This window comes from Culex pipiens, chromosome 2, assembly GCF_016801865.2.
Source record: "Culex pipiens pallens isolate TS chromosome 2, TS_CPP_V2, whole genome shotgun sequence".
NCBI lineage: Eukaryota > Metazoa > Arthropoda > Insecta > Diptera > Culicidae > Culex > Culex pipiens.
The window spans coordinates 175,040,890-175,058,864 of record NC_068938.1 but is presented as its reverse complement, the minus strand read 5'-3'; the positions used below and the strand labels follow the sequence as shown (position 1 = coordinate 175,058,864).

At 41.1% G+C, this 17,975-nt stretch overlaps 1 protein-coding gene across 2 annotated transcripts; it reads left to right on the top strand.

The window, feature by feature from the left end:
* The first annotated feature begins 1,663 nt into the window (after nt 1–1,663).
* Nucleotides 1,664–15,950, top strand: LOC120418194 (kelch-like protein diablo). 2 transcript variants are annotated; one of them, XM_039580500.2, is made up of 5 exons: nt 1,664–2,135; nt 9,335–9,432; nt 9,494–11,006; nt 14,053–14,240; nt 15,256–15,950. In XM_039580500.2, coding segments are annotated over exons 2-5 (1,746 nt in total). In that variant the 5' UTR covers nt 1,664–2,135; nt 9,335–9,388; the 3' UTR covers nt 15,257–15,950. The 2 variants fall into 2 exon arrangements, with proteins under 2 accessions (XP_039436434.1, XP_039436433.1); XM_039580499.2 differs by lacking the exon at nt 15,256–15,950 and adding an exon at nt 14,576–14,641.
* The last annotated feature ends 2,025 nt before the right edge of the window (nt 15,951–17,975 follow it).

The following is a 17,975-nucleotide window of genomic DNA, read 5'->3' as shown; positions in this document are numbered from 1 at the left end:
TAATCATCCAAATCGGTTAAGTTTTCGCCGAAATACAGCCGGTTGAAGATGCATTTTCCAACTTTTTTGACCCCCTTGGTGCTTCGCGTAAGTTTTGACCCCGTTGGTGCTACAAGTGTTAAATGAAATTAAAAAAATTTCAAGCCAATTTTACTAACCAAAATTTTAACCCATTTTTTTAAATGTGGTAATAGTAGTTTATGCAACAAGTTGCAAACAGAGGATTTTTTCAGCACGAGTCGTACATTTATCCATCGAGGTTCACCGAGTTGGATAAATACGAAGAGTGCTGAAAAAATCAAGTTTTGCAACGAGTTCCATACAACATTTTTTGCAATTCCAAAAAACACACACTGAGTGAAATTTTAAGTCAAATTTTCATGTACACTCAACCCCCGGTGGTTGGTCACTTTTTCGTTTGACATTTTTTTAGTTTGTACCCCGTTGGTTGGTCAAAGTCAAACTAAAAAGTGACGAACTGTCACTTTTTACACGGCGCTCACGCACATTTTCAAAACAAACGTTTAGTAGTGTGTGTGAACTCCGTGTAAAAGGGGTGTCAAACTAAAACGTGACCCCGATCGTTTGACAACAGTTGGTGTCAAACCATCGGGGTTTGAGTGTATTTTGTCAATAAATCGTTTAAAATCGTGTTGAAAAGTGTTACTTTTCGAAACGAGTGCTGAAAAGTACAACTTTTCAGCACCCATTTGAGTGCTGAAAAGTAGAACTTTTCAGCATTTATTTTGAAAAGTGTTGCTATTCGATTCGATTCGATTCGACGAAATAGCCTACTTTTCTGTACCAAAAATAACAGAATCGTATAGCAACACTTTTCAAAATAAATGCTGAAAAGTAACACTTTTCAACATTTTTTTGATTTAAACGATTTATTGACAAAATACATGAAAATATGACATAAAATTTCACTCAGTGTGTGTTTTTTGGAATTGCAAAAAATGTTGTATGGAACTCGTTGCAAAACTTGATTTTTTCAGCACTCTTCGTATTTTTCGTTCGTAAATGTACGACTCGTGCTAGGACTCGTGCTGATAAAATCCTCTTTTTGCAACTTAAACTACTATTTAAAAGAGTTAAAAAAAATTCAAATAATCTAGGAGCAAGTCTAGGAGAAGGATTTAAGAATTTAAGAATTTAAGAATTTAGGAATTTAGGAATTTAAGAATTTAAGAATTTAAGAATTTAAGAATTTAAGAATTTAAGAATTTAAGAATTTAAGAATTTAAGAATTTGAGAATTTAAGAATTTAAGAATTTAAGAATTTAAGAATTTAAGAATTTAAGAATTTAAGAATTTTAGAAATTAATTTGTCAAACTAACGCGACTCTAGAACCCAGGTAACTCAAGCCGAATTCTAAACGGAATCTAATTAGAGTCGTATACAAATTCCGTTTCGAACGCAACATCCGGTTCCGTGTTTGAACCGGTTGTTGCGTTTGAAACGGAATTTGTGTACGATTCTAATTAGATTCCGTTTCATCATAATTCGGATTGATTCTTGGATTGATTTGACTGGGAAATATCTACAAAATGATTTGTTTACAGCTATTTCGAATGTCTGCAGTACCCACATCGTCACCCTGTGCTGTCATCCCATCTGTCATCTCGAAAAGAAGAAGAGTCAGGTTGGACTGCGTGTGTGTGTGTTCGTGCGTGAAAAAGTAATTTTTGCTTCTCCTCTTCGTGGGCAGCCATCGCCGTGTTTCGCGAGTGAAAAATCGCCCCTTTCTCGGTGAAAACCCGCGCTCCGGTGGTCCGTTCCGTTCGCAACCGGTGCCCGCGCGTGTCCGTGACCGTTTGCAGCCACGATGGCCCGGTTCCGGGGCCAGCAAGTGCCCTTGCGGGTGGCGTTTTAAACTGCCCCCCATGCGAAAATAGCCAGAAGAAAAAAATTATCCTCCTGCAGTCATCATCATCATCATCAGTGAAATCGTCATCGAAGGGGGAGCAGCAGCAGGAATATCCCGTTTGTTTTGGAACCCGTGGGAGAGGAGGGTTGGTTGTGTTCTCTGGCGAGGGGAACCGGAAGTAGCCGCAATAGGAGCGCTGGAAGCGGGATCCTTACGTCGCACTCTTGACTTTCGGCCCCGCAGTTGGCAGTAAAAGTTACAAAGGTAACGACGGAGGAAAAGGTGTTGGTGCTACGCCCCTCCCGAAAAAGTGTTGTTTTGCTTTTGTTGCCTAATGAAAATCATTGCGCCTACTGCGACGACGACGGCACACGTACCGAGACAAACACACATACGCAAGTACTTCGGACTGATTTGCGGTCAAGGGTTCTTGTTGACGATTTTTTTTTGCAGTCAGGTTCAATTTGCGTTTTGCGTAAGATGACGATATTATTGTCGAAGGCAGCAGGTTCGCGAACGCCAGATGTTTTTTGGGTGATGAAGATTTATGTGTGTTATTTTTGAGAGGAGGTGGTCGGCCATGGATGAGTAGTTGAACTACCCGTTTACGACTTCCCTTTTCTAGCGCGCGGTGGCTAAACAATTCGGCTGCGTTGGAAGAACAACTTGTTTGTTCTAAAAGGGAGAGGCCAATTTTATTGATTTAATTGACTGTAGGTTTGTTTGATGTTGACTGTTTTTGGTTGTTTAATACTCCCAAACTTCCGTTCTACGCATAGGGGAAAGTGGGGCAAGGGGAACAATCGCTCGTACGATCGTTATTCTTACAATTTACAATATTTCCAAATTGAGAAAATGTTATAAGCAATGTAATTAGTTATTATTATTCCAGTAACAACATTTCAAAAGGGCGAAACCTACGATCCTGCCGTTTCGGGAAAATCAACATTCAAAATTTTGCAATTCCGATCAATTCCTATTTCCACAAAAAAGCATGAAAACCATCATTTTTTTCAAAACGTAATAGAAAATAGCAATAATTTCATCATAGAGAGCAATTTGAAATTAATTAAGGTGTTTTTGCTATTAAAAATTGAGAAAAACAAATTACGCCTTTTTGAAGAGCGTGCCTCCATTTTCGCCCCACCGTATTCGCCACCCACTCAACCAAAACAACGGTTTAGCCCGTCAGGTTACGCCACAAAGCAAAAGTAAACAACAGATTCGCCCTTTTGTTTTTTGTTCATTTTTCGGGTTTTTAAAGAAAAAAGTGGTGAAACAACTATTTTATCATTGTGAAACGTTACAGTCAGTGATAATACAGTGATATTTGCAACCTCAGTGATAAAAAATTGGTCTAGAAAGCCTTCATAAGGAGTCCGATTCAGGCCAAGACTCGTTGAGCTAGGATACACCGTAAGTAGCAAGTTGGTTTGACGATGTGGTCTATATTGAAGTGACGTTCCTTGGGGTGTCCCCGCCGGAAGTGGGAGACATGGCACCTGACGACTAGGCCACCCCGCGACACCATCCTGCCTTCTCAATCTTTGCATAGCTTCAATGGTTACGGAGGCGATGATTTTGTACGGCATTCCTCCTAAACCTCCCTACACTAACTTTTTGTCCTGCAACTGCTCGACCCAGAATCCCCGGATGTCCCAAGAACCGGTAAATTATGGACCTTCATATCTAGATTGTGAATCCAGACCAGATCCGATACTACAATAATTGAAATTAAAAAGTTATGTATTTAGGATCATACAAATCTGTGTTTGTTGTGGAATTGTGGTCAGAGACATCAAAAACATACATTTTGATCCATTTTGAGGATTGTCAGGTTAAAATTCACTAAATTATAACGAAAATTTAGTGTTTCTAAATATACGTCGGAACTTGCAGAAAACACTACATTCGCCCCTCGTGATTGGATGAAAACACAAGGGCGGAAACTCAAATTGGTTTGTTTTGATTGATGTTGTTGATTAGCCCTTTTGTTTTTTGCTTGTAAAACTACGTATTTTCGGAATTTTGTGATGATGGAGGGTGTTTTAGAATCAGTTTTGTTCGCTTTATATGATTCTGACAAAAACTCAGTTTGTTTACATCTGAGGGTTTCGCCCTATTGAAAAGTTGTTACAGATTCGACTACAACATAACTGACAAAATAACGTAAATACCACGGGGCACAAGATTGAATGTTATTTTTTTTTTAATCTTTTGTTTTTTAATTACATTTCAAATCAAAATCAAACCATCCACATTTACGACCCCCGGGTCTTTTGTGGTCTCTATTGCAAGTTTCTGCTCGAACCTAGGAGTCCGAAGGCTTGAATGGGGAGAGCACCCAAACCTCTTTCTACTCCAAGGAACCTTCCACCCTAGTGTTTGAACTGACGACTTCGGATTGCGAGTCTAACCGCCGCCAGCAATTCCACCGGAGTAGGTTTGGTTTGTTGTGTTGTGTTGTGTTGTTTGTTTTTTTTTTGTTTTTTTTTTGTTTCAACTTGTTTGTACTTGTCATGGAGACGACTCCTACACCTGGAATGACTTAACGGCCTAACAACCAAAGCCGGGACCGACATTTTACTTCCTCATCCGATGGAAGGTTGCAGCAGATGGGAATCGAACCCAGAATCATCCGCTTACAAAGCGGACAGCGTAACCATTCGGCCACGCACTGCCACAATTACATTTGGAAAACCCAAAATATGACTTAGGGTTCGTTTTTAAGTTCATGTTATCAAAATGCAATTTTTAACTAGATCTGAAGTGTTCCAAACAATGATTTGCACCTATTATAAAGTCTGATTTATCTTTTGGTTATTTTGTTGAGAGCTTTTCAAAAATCTTGTTCAGGTGGGGCAAGTGTAGTGCTGCGAAAACATATTTTATTGGGAATTAAATATTATATTTCTGATAAAACTTGTTAAAATTAATTGTTCATACAAAATATAGTGATATAGTCCAGACTCGATTATCCGAAGTGAAATTTTGCCAAGGCCTTCGATTAATCGAGTCTGGACTGTACTATGAAAATTTACAACAGCCCAGGCTCTATTATCCGAAGGCCTCGGAAATATTCACTTCGGATAATCGAAAATTCAGATAATCGAATCAGGAAAATCATTTTTTTTTCGTTGCCTAATTTTTGATTGTAAAGCTTAAGTTTACCCCTAAACTACGCTAAAGTGTTTTTAAATTTTTAAATTCAAGAATGGCGGCCAATATGATTTAACATTGAAAAAAGGCATTTTAATATTTAATAGGCAATCAACTATTCAAATTTGACTAAAATTTGGTCGTAGCACTCGAGTTTGATGTTTAAAACAAGAAAAAAACGAAAACATACAAACCTTCGGATAATCGAATTATAGATAATCGAATTATAGATAATCGAAACTTCGGACTGTATTTTTATCATTTATGTAATTTATTTTTTAGTACAAAAGTTCAAAATATTAGTTAAATATTATTATTTGTAGAATTTTTTTAAAGGTTCTATACTGCCCATGATAGCATAAATGTCTCATATGCATTTTATCGTTTTTGAGTTAATGATGCAGTTTGGTTCAAAATCGTGTGCTCTTTCAGAAAAACCTATAACTTGCCTATAACTTACAGTACTTTGTTCTAGAAATCAGGAGGAATACCAGGTTTTTTCACGAAAACTTAACACAGCCTTATGTGTGGGACAAACTTTAAATGCGTTTTTTTCAGCTTGCGGTTTTTGCATATGGGACATTAATGCAAACATGGGCAGTATAAACATATAAAAGCCAAAAGCACTAACTCAAAAAAAATAAAATTGAAAAATACAAATGTTTAAAAAAGAAATAACAATTTGGAATTGAGAAACCAAAAAAAAAAGAAGTCAAATCACAGATTAAAAAATATGAGAGAATCAAAAATAAAATAAAATTCATGCATAAATCTGAAGCTTCATAATTTAAATAAGACTGGTACAAATTTTATTTAAAGTTGTTGTCTCAGAGGGGCAAAACATTTTTTTCGATCAACTACAAAATTTCAAAGAAAATTTAATTGGAATCAGCTAAGTTCTCTACAAAACCGATCTTTTTTCTTCAATTTTATTTTTTGTATTTTTTAATCCGACTGAAACTTTTTTGGTGCCTTCGGTATGCCCAAAGAAGCCATTTTGCATCATTAGTTTGTCCATATAATTTTCCATACAAATTTGGCAGCTGTCCATACAAAAATGATGTATGAAAATTCAAAAATCAGTATCTTTTGAAGGAATTTTTTGATCGATTTGGTGTCTTCGGCAAAGTTGTAGGAATGGATAAGGACTACAACCCACCATTTTCTAACGTCGATATCTCTGCAACTAATGGTCCGATTTTCAATGTTAAAATATGAAACATTCGTAAAATTTTCCGATCTTTCCGAAAAAAATATTTGCATTTTTTTAAATCAAGACTAACATTTCAAAAAGGCGTAATATTGAATGATCGGAAAATTTCACGAATGTTTCTTAACATTAACTTCGGGCCTTGACATAAAACATCCTACTTGACAGCTCGGGACCATAGTTGATCACCTGAGAAAATGTTGTCCATTTTTTTCTTGCGTTTTATTAAAAAAAGTGATCAGAAATGGTTTTTATCGCGCTAAAAAAACACGTTTTGTACCATTTTTCATAAATTTCATTTAGGGCTTTAGTAGGACCCTATTACAGTATTGGAACATCATAATGTTACGCTTACGTCGCTTAGCAGAATTTTGTAAGAGGTTGGGAGAGAGGGGGTAATATGAACCCCCTACTGTGGAAGAATTTGAAATTTGGTTTATTGGACCTTTGAAAAAAAAAAACGTTACTTAATCCACCCTCAGGTGGATGGTGCCTTCCTCACATTTAATGGATAATGCTATCCAAAATAGACACAAAAGGGCGGACTTTTCAGTGTTCTATCAACTTGACTTATTATTCATACCATCAGATTGGGTAGTCAGATCTTCATAATTCAGGGCACTAATCTGCCGTTCTACGCATAATTGTCCCATGTTCAAAAAAGTGCAACTGAGAAAAACGCGATTGAAATTTTTCGATCGATTTCTATGTTTCTAGGCATGATTGTCCCGTGGGTTCCTATTCGCCCTATGTGTCCCTAATCGCCCCAGTTAGCAGGTTATCACCCTTATTTGTGATTATCTTGCTATACAACTGGTAAACAAGACATAATGCTTAGTAAAACTGATGATTCCGTGTAAGAAAATACTTGGTGGGACAATTATCCGTAGAAGTTCAACGATGGGACAAACAGACTTGGTGTTGTTTTTAATGAGTTTGCGAACAAAGTACCAGATTTTATGTGTTTTTCTTAAAGTACACATAAAACTAAACTTAAACATGTCATAAAGTCAAAATCGTCCAAAATTGACATGGGACAGTTATGCGTAGAACGGCAGTAATGTGCTTATAACTTTTGATAGGGTTGTCAGATTTTCAATATTTTGAACTCGTTGGAAAGGCCTTTGAACGACAGATCGCATGATAGATCCGAACAACGTTTTCATCAAAATATCTGAGATCCGGCTTCAGAAAAATGCATGAGTTACACTTTAGTGCTAATAACTTTTTATAGGGTTGTCAGATCTTCAATGTTTTGGTCGCGTTGGAAAGGTCTTTCAAATACCTTTTTAAAAATGTATAACAGACCACCCTTTTTACTATATTCCGAACTTTAGTCATAATCGTTTTTTAGCATAACTTTTGAAGTACTTAACTAAACTGCATAATATTTAATAGCGACTAATGGGACCCCAAGACGGATGTATGAGGTCAAAACGGGCAAAATCGGTTCAGCCAATGTCGAGATAATCGAGTGACAATTTTTTGATCAACACTCCCACCACACACACAGACATTTGCTCATAATTTGATTCTGAGTCGATAGGTATACATGAAGTTGGGTCTAGGAGGTCTAATTGGGAAGTTCATTTTTCGAGTGATTTTATAGCCTTTCCTCAGTAACGTGAGGAAGGCAAAAACTCTGGATTTTTGATTCATTTCAAACAACCATGCGGGGAAATATGCACCACAGCATTTGGGCAAAATGCACTAAAACAACGGGGAAAAAGCACCACAACAATGGGGCCAAATGCACCGGGTTAAAGCAGTTTTCACTAGTCACCACTAGACTGCCGTTCTAATTGTCCCATGTTCAAAAAAGTGCAACTGAGAAAAACGCGATTGAAATTTTTCGACCGATTTCTGTGTTTCTACGCATAATTGTCCCATGGGTTCCTATTCGCCCTATGTGTCCCTAATCGCCCCAGTTCGCAGTTTATCACCCTTATTTGTAATCCTCTTTCTATACAACAGGTAAACAAGGCATAATGCTTAGTAAAACTAATGATTCCGTGTAAGAAAATACTTGGTGGGACAATTATGCGTAGAAGTTCAACGATGGGACAAACAGACTTGTTGTTGTTTTCAATGATTTTCTGAACAAAGTACTTGATTTTATGTGTTTTTCTTAAAGTACACATCAGACTAAACTTAAAAATGGCATGAAGTCAAAATCGTCAAAAACTGACATGGGACAATTATGCGTAGAACGGCATTAGATGGCATCGCTGTTTTTCCAAAGGTGCTTCACAGCGGTGCATTTTGTCCCAACCTCGCTTTTTCTAGAAAATTTAATTGAAAATGCATTTTTTGATGTTTTTGGACTCATCTATCTATAAAACAATGAAGATTATGACGAAAACTATAGACTTCAACATTTCCAATATTAATAAATACTTTTTATATTGTCCAAAAAGCATAATGAAACTTCAATGAAAATGTGCATTTTACCACAGGGGTGCATGTTACCCCCTCTCCCCCTACAGTAGTTTGTAAACTTGTTTTTCTACAAATACAAAAAAGCAAAAGAATCCACTTTAACGACCCCCGGGTCTTTTGTGGTCTATATTGCAAGTTTCTGCTCATTTGGTAAACTTTTCAGAGATTCTATGTGATAGTAATCTCTATTTTTCAAATTTATTCTAGATGATATTTGCAATCAGTTAAGAATGTATGATAATAGGAATAATTTTTTTCTGTTTATTCAGAAAATAAGGAAAGGCATCTGTTTTTTTTAAAATAAATGTTTTGATGAAATAGAACCAAAAAATATGTCAGTTTCAGCATAGACTAGATTTGATGTTCAATTTTATCAAAAGAAGCATGTCGATTCGTTGAACTTGGTGCGATCTTAATGACAACATACCTAATACAAGATTTCCACTTTTGTCTATACCATGCTATCATAGTTCGACTTCAACTTCAACGCCAACACGTGTGACTTTTTATCTCATGTGCAATCATTACGTTGCGCTCGACGGTTGGCCCCGTTTGCTTCATTCATGTTTCGCATTTGTTTTGCTTCATTTGCCCGGCATGCACAACCGCATTACAACGTTTTCTTTCTTTCCCTCCCTCCCTCTTCCACTTGCAGATAGATACCGTGTGGGGTTGGGCCTCTGCCCCGCTGCGCCTAGCGGCCAACAGGATGGGCGACGTACTAATCTCCGATCGTCCGCCGTCCCCGGCGAGGTTTGTTCCTTCAACTGCCCTGCCTAGTTCATTCTACTAATTGATCGGTGTTCATTTGCAGACTTTCGCACACCTCGGAGAAGCACCCGCGCGTGACGCTGACCGAGCTGAACGTGCTGCGGCGGCACCGCGAGCTCTGCGACGTCGTCATCAACGTGAGCGGCCGCAAGATCTTCGCCCACCGGGTCATTCTGTCGGCGTGCAGTCCGTACTTCCGGGCCATGTTTACCGGGGAGTTGGAGGAGTCGCGCCAAACGGAGGTCACCATCCGGGACATTGACGAGAACGCGATGGAGCTGTTGATTGATTTTTGCTACACTTCGCACATTGTGGTGGAGGAGTCGAACGTGCAGACGTTGCTTCCGGCGGCCTGTTTGCTGCAGCTGGCCGAGATTCAGGACATTTGCTGCGAGTTTTTGAAGCGCCAGCTCGATCCGACCAACTGTTTGGGCATTCGGGCGTTTGCCGATACGCACTCGTGCCGGGAGCTGTTGCGGATCGCGGACAAGTTTACCCAGCACAACTTCCAGGAGGTGATGGAGAGTGAGGAATTTTTGCTGCTTCCGGTGGGTCAGCTGGTGGACATTATCTGCAGTGACGAGCTGAACGTTCGCTCGGAGGAGCAGGTCTTCAACGCGGTGATGGCGTGGCTAAAGTATAACGTGGCCGAGCGGCGCCAGCACCTGGCTCAGGTTCTACAGCACGTGCGAATGCCACTGCTCAGTCCAAAGTTCCTCGTTGGTACGGTTGGGTCGGATTTGCTGGTGCGGTCGGACGAAGCTTGCCGCGACCTGGTCGACGAGGCCAAGAACTATCTGTTGCTTCCACAGGAGAGACCGCTGATGCAGGGTCCGAGGACACGTCCGCGAAAGCCAACGCGCCGCGGTGAGGTTCTGTTTGCCGTGGGCGGTTGGTGCTCGGGAGATGCCATTGCTTCCGTTGAACGGTTCGATCCGGAGACGGCCGACTGGAAGATGGTCGCGCCAATGAGCAAGCGGCGCTGTGGCGTCGGGGTGGCCGTGCTGAATGACCTGCTGTACGCCGTGGGTGGCCACGACGGGCAGAGTTATCTGAACAGCATCGAACGGTACGATCCGCAAACGAACCAGTGGAGTTGCGATGTCGCTCCGACGACGAGCTGCCGGACAAGTGTTGGCGTGGCCGTACTCGACGGATTCCTGTACGCCGTCGGCGGTCAAGACGGCGTCCAGTGTCTCAACCACGTGGAACGGTACGACCCCAAGGAGAACAAGTGGTCCAAGGTTGCGCCGATGACGACGCGTCGGTTAGGGGTGGCCGTGGCCGTGCTCGGAGGCTATCTGTACGCGATCGGTGGCAGCGATGGGCAGTGCCCGCTGAACACTGTGGAACGGTACGACCCGCGCCAGAACAAGTGGTGCGCCGTCAGTCCGATGTCGACGCGCCGGAAGCACCTGGGCTGTGCGGTGTTCAACAACTTTATCTACGCCGTTGGCGGTCGGGACGACTGTATGGAGCTGTCGTCGGCTGAGCGGTACAACCCACACACCAACTCGTGGAGCCCGATCGTGGCGATGACGTCGCGGAGGAGTGGGGTGAGTTTGATTTTTTCCAAAGGGATGGGGGTAATGCTCGTATCTTTGATAGGTTAGCGATTTTCCACAGCTGATGCAAGTCAGATCAATTTCGACTTGCCAACGATTCGGATGCATATAAACAGTTTTTCTCTACAACTAAATTGTTTTTTAGTAGCCTAGCAACGGCCCTAACAATTGACAACAAGGAGAACAAAAAAAAAATCTCGGATAAGTTCTCGAAGCTCTCAACGCTCAAGCAGTCATCAAGATGATCGATCCGGACCTCAAGAACGTGATTTTACGTCTGACGGACCTGCTAGCCAAGCAGCATGAGACCTTCAAAAGGATGCAGATTCCGGAAAATCCAGCTGGAGATGCAGAACTGATCGTCGAGTCGCTGACAAGCGGAATCCAAGAGTTCCTGTACGATCTAGATGCCTTCTTCGATGGCGATTTCGACCCGGACGGCAAAGAACTCGACGACCCCGCTCGAGTGAGGTTGCGTCTACGGGAGCTTAGCACATCTGTCCACGGAAAATACGCCTACACAGTTCTATCCAATCATCCACGGGATTTCAAGCTGGCAAAGACCGTCGCGAAGCTCAGGAAGCTTTTCGGCTATCAGAAAACCGTTTTCCACTCGGACCACTACCTGGTGGGTGCAAGCATGCACTCAAAACTGTCGATGACGTACCATCGACGACGGAGCCGGCTGCAGGAAACGTCTGTGGCTCATCACTACTTGCAGCAGCTGGAAGCGAGCCTGCCCACGGAGGAGGAACTCGGAGTTGGAAAGCGATGCTGGTTCGAAGAATAGTGCCAGCGGCTACTCGACGAGAAGAAAGCAGCTTATGCGGTGAAGCTGATAGCCGAAACTGAGAACGTGGTGCGATACAAACAAGCGCTGAAACAGCAGAGAACGGTATTCAAGCTCAAGAAGCGCCAGCTGAAAGACCGCGATCGCGCCGAAATGGAGCAGCTGTTTCGGCAGAACGAGACGCGAAAGTTCTACGAGAAGGTTAACCGGTTCTGCAAAGGCTATGCGCTGTAAGTGAACACTTGTCGTGACGCCGAGAGAAACCTCAATGGTGATGTAGCGCATGCAAACGACTTTGAAGCCCAACTTGGCCCACCCATTGCTGACCAACAGTTCCCGGCACCTGATCTGGAGACGGTGAAGGAGGTGATCAGGCAGCTGAAGAACAACAGAGTCGGCGACACAGATCGGTTACCCAATGAGCTTTACAAATATGGAGGAGAGCACGGGCGATCCACTTGGTGATTCTAGGGGGAGGAAAATCTACCAGAAGAATGGATGGATAGTGTCGTGTGCCCCATCTACAAAATGGGCGATTATCAGAGTACAACGGTCTGTAAAATCCTCTCCCAAATCCTCTGCCGTCAGCTGTCACCGCATGCAAGGAGGTTCGTGAAGCCCTACCAAGCGGTCTTCACTGGAGCGCGTGCTATCACGGACCAAATATTTTGTCTCCGACAAATCCTCGAGAAATGTCGTGGGTACAACGTGCCCAATCATCACATCTTTATCCATTTCAGGGCGGGCTATGATACAGTCGATCACGAGCAGCTATGGCAGATTATGCGTGAGAATGGTTTCACGGACGAACTGACTCGGCTGATCAAGACTACCTTGGATGGCGTGATGTGTCACGTACGTGTTTCGGGGGAATTAGCGGAACCGTTTGGATAACACCGAGGGCTGCGGCAAGGTGATGGCTTATCATGTGAGCTGTTCAATATCGTTTTTGAATAGCTGGCATCGAGTTGCACGATCATGAACTATTCCTATTAGCTGCTTGCTTCTGCCGATGACATCGACATTGTAGCAAGAAACCTGGAGATGGTGAAAGCTACACCCGACTGAAGGTACAAGCATGGCGTGTAGGACTTGGCATGAATACGACGAAGGCGAAGTACATGAGCGGAAGGGGTTCGAAGGATGTTGGCCCCCCAAGCCTCACCCCTCTAACTGTGGATGATGATGAGTTGGAGAAGGAGAGCGAGTTCGTTTACTTGGGATCGCTGGTTCCGCCGACAACGACATCAGCAAAGAGACCCGGATTTTTGCTGGGAATCGTGCCTGCTTCGGATTACGGAAAACCCTCACATCGGATCGAGTGCAACGCCGCACGAAGCTGACGATGTACAAAACACTGATTAGACCGGTAGTCCTCTATGGTTACCTGGAGACCTGAACGATGCGGCAAGAGAACAAATGTGCCCTTGGAGTTTTCGAACGAATGGTGCGTGTAGCAACGACGCATGAACCACGAGCTGCACGCGTTTCTTGAAAAACCGACCATCGCAACCTAGGCGAAGAGATCGGGAGACTCAGGTGGGCCGGTCATGTCGCCTGAATGGACGATACCGCACCTGGGAAATTGGAGAGAAGCAACCCAAAACCGAGAAAGATGGAAGCGTATTCTTGCTACAGCACGCGTACCTGGCAGTATGGTATGGTATGTATTCAGGTTTCCTCGGACCAGTTCAAAGCGCTCCGGTTCGTCTGTGGACTCCACTCTGGAATTTCTGAGAAAGCCGGTCACCGCCAACCACAAGTAGAGCAGTTCAACCGTCGGCATGGAGCCGTCAAGCGTGAGTTCAAGTTCAAGCGCAATAACCTGTTCTACGCCGAGTACCACCAGGATTCTCGGCCGCGTCGTCGAACGGAAAGGCTCCATCAACTACATGGGAGATCCTGATCGAAGAAGCTCGATCGTTGCTGCTAGCTGACCAGGAATAATCTGAAGCATCCATCGAGATCGACATTCCTGTTCCTGGTAGTTCCGTACCACCGGCCCTGTCGGGAACCGAAAATCCATTGGAAGGTGGATCTGGCACAAACCCCATTTGTGCTGGGTTCGACTGTAAATGAGCTCGACGAACTCCCCGACGAGGTGCCTTCCGATCAGCGTTGATAAGGGAGTGCTTTGTGTATCGGTACAAAAGCTCACGTTCTGGCAAATTTAAGAGATCTTTTTTACATGATTCAAATAAGACATAATTTAAACGTTTTTTTTTTTCTTCTTTCTCCTAAAACCAGGTCGGTCTCGCCGTCGTCAACGGGCAGCTGTACGCGGTCGGCGGCTTCGACGGCACGGCGTACCTCAAGACGATCGAGGTGTACGACCCGGAGACGAACCAGTGGCGGCTGTGCGGGTGTATGAATTACCGCCGGTTGGGCGGGGGCGTCGGCGTCATGCGTGCGCCCCAAACCGAGAACTACATGTGGTAAATAATTTGCTTCTTCTTATTTTTTTGCCTGTCCTTTTTGTTTGTTATGATTATTTTTTGTTGCGATTTGCTAGTACCTTTTCTATTTATTTGGGACGTTTCGAGCTGCTTTGCACCGTATTTTGGTTTTGCTTTTTACAACTGCTTTTGCAAATCATATTGTTTTTGTTTGTGCCAGCTCACTCGGTTCATCTCGATCCGTACGAACGATTTACGAACTGTTTCGAACGACTTTTGTTATGTTATTTTTCAAAAGAATAATAAAAAAAAATCATCAACGCCAGCGTTTTTTCGCGTCGTAACTCATTTTGTATTTTTTTTTACATTTTTAGGATACGAAAAGATTCTGTTGTTTAACATTCATACACACGCGACTAGAAATTGCAAATATACAAAAACATCTAACAGTGCGCGCCGACACTTTCTCACACCCCCCACAACACTCACCGGCCCCGGCAGAGATTGATTGGCGTCGCGTCGATCGCGTGCGAATCATGCTGAGAAAGAGAGGATAATCAAAAGCACACACACTCACACATTTACACACAGAAAACAAAAGATCGCGCGCGCGGGAGAGTTGAGAGAGGAGGAGGCTTTCCTACAGAAATGATCAAATTAAGAGAGAGTAAAAACGCCAAACGAGGAAAGTACTGCACACCTGCACCACGCGCTAGATGTTTAGAGCATAAAATAACGCTAATTTAGTTCGTTTTAAAAACATTAAAGTCATTCGAGTAACTCTCGCTACCAACATCGTCATCATCCTCATCACCACACGTGCTAAAACCTAAGTGTCGTTTCGTTCCATTGAGTGTGTGTTCATCACCGGAGAGCAAGAGGAGGACGAAGAAATCCCTCGAACTTTTTATTTTTTTTTATATATCAATGTGTAAAAGTTTTATAGTATCGATTCTTTTTCGATCTCATCCCGCTTTCTACCGCAAATTGTGTTTATATATTTTTCTATTATTTTTATAAAAGTTTTTCTTTTCGAATTTCTGAACTCTCCTAGAAATCCCAAAAGATCATCGTTATCGATTAAATTTTGCGAATACTAATTGTGTAATTTTAAAAATGAAAACTCGATCGAGCGAGAAACTCTTAAAGGTTACAAGTGAATAAAGAAAAACAAAAGTCCTTTAAATTGAATTCTCTATATATGTGATTAATGTTAAGCAGGGTGACAAACGATAGAACCGAAATCAATTGGCGTGATTTTCGACGAAAATCACCGTCGCGACATGAAAAAAAAACAGAAAGAAACCTGACAAAGAGCTAGAAAAAACTCTTTCATCTAGAAACTAAGAAAGGCTTGAATTTAATTCATTTCGGTCGTGCAAAGCAAACTTTTTTTGTTTTTGTTTTTCGTAATTTTGCAATCAGCTGCAGCAGCGCAGCGCGTCGGAAAACTAAAATTATAACGCTTAACATCAGTCGGTTAAGATTACGAAAACGGACGCCCTTTTTCCCCATTCCCCGAGCCTTGACAATGTCACGTTTGAAACATTGTTTCGTAGGGAGAAGGGAGAAATGCTTGAATGCTATTGAAGTACACACTATGATATTAGGTTTAGTTCTTTTTTTATGATTATTTTTTTTCTATCTCGTAAGACCTGAACTATTTACTATTGACTAAATTATTACTAAAGGAATAAAACTGTTGAATAAAGATAAAAACAAATGTAGGTATTAAGAGATTAAACAGTAGATTTTCGTGTCGACTTTTTTTCTAGAAATTTGAAAGAAACATTCCTACCCTTCCTGTTGCAAAATTTAAGTGTATTTAAAAATAACACCAAGCTACAATTTTTCATTGTTTTTGAATGTGTTTTTCTTATTGACAAACAGGTTTGTAATAATGTCAACGCCTTCCGAGAGAAGGAAAACCTCTCCGGTGAGAGCGCGTGGTCTAGGAGAAGAGGACAAATGATAGAAAGAGAAAGAGCCCTTTGCAGGGAATCACTTGCCTATGATATTTTGGAAACAAGTTTTGGCTGAAATATTTCAGGAATAAATTAAATTATTTTGTTAATTCCTGAAACATTTCAGCCAAAACTTGTTTCTTCTTTTACAACCACTAGATCATTTTGTACATTTTTGGGCCCTTCTAGAAAATTGTAGAGCTTGTCAAAATAAACATTTTTATTCTTGAAAAATGAATTTTGGTCAATTCTATTAACACTGGAACGCCCAACACATGTCCAACTAACATGGACGCCCAAGCCTCCCAAAAAAGTTGGAACGGTAACTTCAAAACGCCGGTTCTCGGGCATAACTCAACCAATCGGGACGGTTCTTATTTCCAGTGATTTGTAGGAATGTCTAGATGATCCTAAAATTTTGCAGAACTTGATTTGAACAAATCTGTAATGTAAAACCGAAAACATCGTTCCACCTTTTTTTCAAAACGACTGCCACCGCGGAATTTTTGGCGATTTTTTTTACACGCGAAAAAAAAAGTTGGAACGATGTTTTTGATCGCAAAAATTACAGATTTGATCAATTTGAGTTCTGCAAAGTTCTAGGATCATCTAGACATTCTAACAAATCACTGAAAAAAATAATAAGCCTAATTGGTTGAGTTATTCCCGAGAACCAGCGAGTTGAAATTACCGTTCCAACTTTTTGGAGCTTTGGGCGTTGGAATGTTAAAAGCTATGGGCAAAAAACGATTTAAAAATGCTCATTTTCAAATTGAGATTAAATAAGTTAAACAAAAAAGATCTCCGAGATATTTTCAGCAAATGTACTCTAGAATTTGTACTTTCAGATGCTCCTAAGAGTGAGGTCAAACTCCACCACCTTTTCGAGTTATTCAGATTTCAAAATGGCGTCTTTTTGGTCGTATTTTGGCTATAGAGCAGTTCTCTACGGAATCGGTCTTTTTTCTTTAATTTTAATTTTTGTATTTTTTAATCCGGCTGAAACTTTTTTGGTGCCTTCGGTATGCCCAAAGAAGCCATTTTGCATCATTAGTTTGTCCATATAATTTTCCATACAAATTTGGCAGCTGTCCATACAAAAATGATTTGTGAAAATTCAAAAATCTGTATCTTTTGAAGGAATTTTTTGATCGATTTGGTGTCTTTGGCAAAGTTGTAGGTATGGATATGGACTACACTGAAAAAAATGATACACGGTAAAAAAAATTTGGTGATTTTTAATTTAACTTTTTGTCACTAAAACTTGATTTGCAAAAAAACACTATTTTTAATTTTTTTATTTTTTGATATGTTTTAGAGGACATCAAATGCCAACTTTTCAGAAATTTCCAGAATGGGCAAAAAATCTTTGACCGAGTTATGACTTTTTGAATCAATACAGATTTTTTCAAAAAATCGAAATATTGGTCGCAAAAATTTTTCAACTTCATTTTTCGATGTAAAATCGAATTTGCAATCAAAAAGTACTTTAGTAAATTTTTGATAAAGTGCACCGTTTCCAAGTTATAACCATTTTTAGGTAACTTTTTTGAAAATAGTCGCAGTTTTTCATTTTTTTAAAATAGTGCCCATGTTTGCCCACTATTGAAAAAAATATTTTTGAAAAGCTGAGAAAATTCTCTATATTTTGCTTTTTCGGACTTTGTTGATACGACCCTTAGTTGCTGAGATATTGCCATGCAAAGGTTAAAAAACAGGAAAATTGATGTTTTCTAAGTCTCACCCAAACAACCCATCATTTTCTAATGTCGATATCTCAGCAACTATAGGTCCGATTTACAATGTTAAA